Source organism: Monoraphidium neglectum, assembly GCF_000611645.1.
Source record: "Monoraphidium neglectum strain SAG 48.87 unplaced genomic scaffold scaffold01411, whole genome shotgun sequence".
NCBI classification, from domain to species: Eukaryota; Viridiplantae; Chlorophyta; class Chlorophyceae; order Sphaeropleales; family Selenastraceae; genus Monoraphidium; species Monoraphidium neglectum.
In genome coordinates this window covers 8,373-13,258 of record NW_014012217.1, presented here as the reverse complement: position 1 = coordinate 13,258, position 4,886 = coordinate 8,373, and the positions used below count along the sequence as shown (strand labels likewise).

The window sequence follows — 4,886 nt, the reverse complement described above, 5'->3', positions numbered from 1 at the left end:
CACTGTTACCCTCTCCTCATTGATACACATGCATACATACACTCGCACACTTCAGTGCTGAAGTACGTGGCCCTGGTGGAGGATTTTGTAGCCAGCGACAAGGAGACCCTAGAGTTCCCCAGGGAGGACTCCAACAAGCGCGTGAGCGACCCAGGCAGTGCCGCGAACACAAGCGTGCGGGCGCACCAGTATCGGATGGAGCGCGAGCCCTCACGGCTTCGCATGTTGGCAATCACCTGCAGCCTTACAGGTCGTTTGACTTCCATTTCCGCCCTCAACCCTGCCACGATCAGCGGATGCTAATGCACAAGATGGCACAGCACTACGTCCTCCAGACGGGGCCCGGCGAGGACAACAGCTGCGTTATTGCCCGGCGCGCGTGGTTCACAAGCATGCCGCAGGTGGGGCACGGGTCGCTCAAGCTGCAGCAGGCCTGTGGCAGCGGCGGCATGCAGGCCTTGAACGGCTGTAGTGGCCCCTTGAGTTGCGTGATGTATCGAGGTGTTCGAGGCGCTGTGGCGATTGAGCAGTTTGCAGGACCGATTTAACAGGTGCCCCTTGGTGCACTGGCGCACACCGTGAGTTCACGAGCCCAACCCTACACATCATGTCGGCCAGGCCTGTGCTGTCCATTTTGAATCGAGATCATAGTAGCGGCCTTCTGATCCTCACAATGCGCGATCGTCACCGCCACCATGATGCCGCAAGCTCTCAGAGCTGCCAATCATTCCGCCTCCGCCCACAGCCGCGCCAAGCGCAGCGGCCTCCAGTGCCGCGTGCGGCCACCAGGGCCCTCACACACCCGCGATCAGCACAGGCTGCGCGCCGCGCGACGCAACCACGGCAAGTGGGGCCAGCAGCAGCACCCGCGGCAGTGAGCACAGCAGCTCCGGCGGCGCCACCATCATAACCAGTGGCTGCGGATCCAGCGCCGCTGACGGCAGCGCCAGCAGCAGCTACAGCGGACTCCTGCAGCACTCCGCGCCGCCCACTGCTGGGCCCTCCCTCAACCTTCCGTCAGATGTGTCCCCCGGGCGCTCAGCCAGAGTCGCAGCAGCTGTCAGCGCTTCTGAGCAGGACCCTGGCACCAGCGGCAGCCGCCTAGTGACAGCTCAGATGCAGTCGGTGCCCCTCACGTCGCAGCAGGCGCCGCGACCTCTGCAGCCACAGCCGCAGGAGCCGCCGCAGCAGCAGCAGCCGTCGCAGCCGCAGCAGCCGCCGCAGCGGCAGCAGCAGCAGCAGCAGCTGATACAGCGGCTGTCGCAGCTGCAGCTGCAGCTGCAGCAGCAGCAGCAGCAGCAGCAGCAGCAGCAGCCGCAACAGCAACAGCGGTCGCACGCAGGTGGCTGCACCAGCTCAAGATCGGGCAACAGCAGCAGCGCCTTCAGCGACAGCGGTGGCAGCGGTGCTGCCTCAGCAGCTGGCCGCACCCCTGCAGCAGCAGCAGCAGCAGCAGCAGCAGCAGCAGCAGCAGCAGCAGCAGTCCGCCGCACCGCGCCGCCCGCGCGGTCCCTGCCGCCGTGATAGATAGATAGATAAGTTACTCATACCATAGCATCACTGCCATCGGTCTCGCGCTCATTAGAGCGGACCTCCTCATTCCTAACCTTCCAACGGATCGCCGTGGTCCCTGCCAATGGCCGCGGGCGTGCCCCTCGCCCCAGGCTATCCGGCCGCCTACTACTCCCAGCCCCTACTGGCGCCGCCCGCGGGCTACCCTTCGCTGGCATACGTCGCCTTCCCGGGCGCCCCCGTGCCATACCCTGTTATGTTTCCCGGGTACCCCGGCGGTTTCGTGCACTTCCCCGCACCCCACATCCTGTATGCCGCGCCGCTCGCGGCGACGGCGGCGGCGGCGGCGCACATGCAGCACCAGCAGCCCCAGGCGCCGCAGTCAAATGGCCGGGTCCCAAACAGCCGCAGGCACTACCACAACAACTGCTAAGCAGTTTCCAGCCTGTTGTTTGCAAATCAGAGCTGGTCCGGGCGGCGCTGCTTTAACAGCCAATGCTCCCGCCCCCGTTATCGTCGGAACCAAAACCTACCCATCTCTGTTATGCCCTTCACTTGCACCCCTTCGTGACGAAGCACTCCGGGCAGCGGCATTGCACCTGCGTCCGCTTTGCACTCATATTTTGATCAGTCAAAGCGATTCTATGGTCCAAGCTGACAGGCCCACCAGGCCTGTGTTTCCTGGTCGACATTGGAAATCACCACGCCGGCGCGGGTCCTGCTGTTAGTTGACGCTGCCGTTGCCCGCCCCGCCTTGCGTTGCTTTGTGTTGTGTGACTCTTTGTGACCCTGCTCAACCCTGGACTGCCATGTGTTGTGAGTGCTGTACAATGCATCTTGCCTGCCTTGTCTTGTCGGAACGGCTTTGTTTTCTTCATCAAACCAGCGCTCGCAACACTCGTGAACGTAGCATTATGTAACACTTGCACAGTTTTGTAGGTAATGTGGCCGCCCCCTCTGCTGCCTCATGGTGCTTGCTGCGCGAGCGTTTGTCGGCAGCCAGGCCCAGCCCCCGCCCCAGCACCAACATTGTCGACAGAAGCAACAGCAGCTACATCGCTTCACGTCCCTCCCCGTGATCGACGTGGCGCCCCTGATTAACCCCAGCCTGGTGAGGCGCTAAGACTGCCACCGGACGCACCGCAGTAGGGCCAGCCGATTGTGTAAGGCAGCCGAATAATTGTGGGGGCAGTGGTCAGAAAACAGCAGACGCATTGGCCCACAGGCGCGAGGCGGTATGTGAACTGTCCTGACATACAACCGCTCGTCATGGCACTGCGCCGGTCATGCTGGCCCCACCCACCAAACGCCTGCGCGCCCACGCATCCCCCACAACCCCTGCACATTCTACACCCCCTCCCCCAGGGTGACGCTGCAAAGGCGCGCTGCGCGCGAGAGCTGCATGCGGCCTGCAGGGACGTCGGATTCTTCCTCATCAGGAACCACGGTGAGGCCCCGCGGCTTCCGGGCGGCTTCCAGGCGGCTTCCAGGCGCCGGGGCACCAGCATTGCCCTGCGCCGGCGGATGGGAGCGCCGCCAGCTGCCCCTGGCGACGCTTGCGCTTGTTCCCGGCGGGGCTGGTGGCGTGCAGGGTACCAAGCTGCAGCACCCGGCGCGGCTCTCGTGTGGCAGTCTGCTGCGCCCTCCCCACCCTCCCTTGGTGAACTTTACCTTGGCGCTAGCTGTCTCACACGTGCACGCCGTGCTGTGGCCGCGCATGTTCACAACGCCAAGGCATGCCCGCCGCTGTCTACGAGGGTGTTTTGCAGGAGGCGCGGCAGCGGTTCGGCCATCCGGTGCGCCGCGTGGTGCAGCCGGACAACGCGCGCGCCGCCTGGTCTCAACAGGCGACACTGAGACGGCCCCACACCGGCGCCCCCCTCGTACCCAAACGCAGCGACCCGCTTGCGCGTCGCCCGCGCGTGACACGCGGAGCATCGCTCTATCTGCGACGCGCCACCGCATGTGCACAGGCCAATAACGTCGCCTTCGTCCTCGCGCGTCCTGTCCAGCTAGCCCCAGCCAAACTGCATCCCTGCCGCGCTGCCTGCCGCAACCCCATGCTTGCTCGACTCTCCACCCCGCCCCGGCCCCAGGATTTCTCTAAGCGCGCCATCCAGCCGCGGGGCACGGCCACGAGCTACCGAGGCTACCAGCCTCTGGGGGCCACGCAACGTGACACGACTGCCTGGTGGCGGGTTCACGCGCGACTGGCACGAGGTTTGGGGGGCATTACGCTGTCTTTCCTGCCTGTTCGTAGGCCGAGTACTTGCTTGTGTGGGTGCTCATCCACTGGATTGTATTTCAGACCATGGGCGCCTTTTGAGTCGTCCATCTCAGCTTGGTGTGAGCCAAACTCACTCACGGTTGCCGGTTGGGTCGCAGCGCCAGCGCAGGCGGTCACTGGCTGTCCCAATGCTCCGTCTCCTCCCCGCTTTAGCATGCCTCACGCCTGCCGCCACCTCTTCTCTCTCCCCTCTGCCCCGCCCCGATGTTTTCAACGTGTTGAGTCCCACATCGCCGCCCTCTTGCCAACACCCTGTGCACCCCTCACATGCCCACAATGCCTGCCATTTCTTCATGCACACAGCATCTTGTGCATCAAAACCCATCGCGCTCCCATCCCCCATCCACAATGCCCGCCCCCTTTTTGCTGTAAGGCCATCGACCTGTTCAAAGAGGAGGACCCGGCTGAGGTCGAGGTGGGTGGGGTCGGGGCACACGGTGGCAGCGCTGCTGATGTCACAAACATCACATCCGCCGCCCACCCCATCTGCCTGTTGGAGACGCAGATGATGCACCCTCAGGAGCACCCTCATCCGCCATTTTGGGGCGGGGTCGCGCCGGCACCACCAACCAGCCTGCTCCCCAGCGGTCCGCTCGCATTCTTCGTGCAGGAGACTGCTCAACGTATGCCCCACCAGCCACCCCTGTCCCCTCATCCACTCCGCCACGGTCGCCGCTCTCCCCCCTCCCACTCAGGCGCGGGGCCTGCCCCTCAGCCCCATCCACGGCCCCAACCTGTGGCCCTCCCAGCCGCCGGCTTTCGAGGCCGCCCTCGGATCATACATCAACGGCTGCCTAACCTTGGGCGCCGCGCAGCTCCGAGGCATCGCCCTCGGCCTCGGACTGCCCGAAAGCGCGTTCGGCGGTGGACTGGCGGCGCCGGAGCGGTCCTACTGGGTGGCCAGGGTGATCCACTACCCACCCCTGGCGCAGGGCAGCGCGCAGCCAGGCAGCGGGCGGCTGCAGGAGGGTGCGGCAGCGGCGGCGGCGGGTGCGTGTGTTTGTGTGTGTGTGTGTGTGTGTGTGTGTGTGTGTGTGTGTGTGTGTGTGTGTGTGTGTGCGCGCGCGCGCATGTGTGTGTGTGGAGG

The 4,886-nt window shown here is 64.8% G+C and overlaps 1 protein-coding gene across 1 annotated transcript; it reads left to right on the top strand.

Moving 5' to 3' along the window:
- Window positions 1-1,664: 1,664 nt before the first annotated feature.
- MNEG_7776 (hypothetical protein) lies at window positions 1,665-1,945 on the top strand (the record flags this gene model as incomplete). The annotated part of the gene is made up of 1 exon (XM_014043752.1): window positions 1,665-1,945. A coding segment is annotated over one exon (281 nt), but the record flags the coding sequence as incomplete, so codon positions are not given.
- Window positions 1,946-4,886: the final 2,941 nt, after the last annotated feature.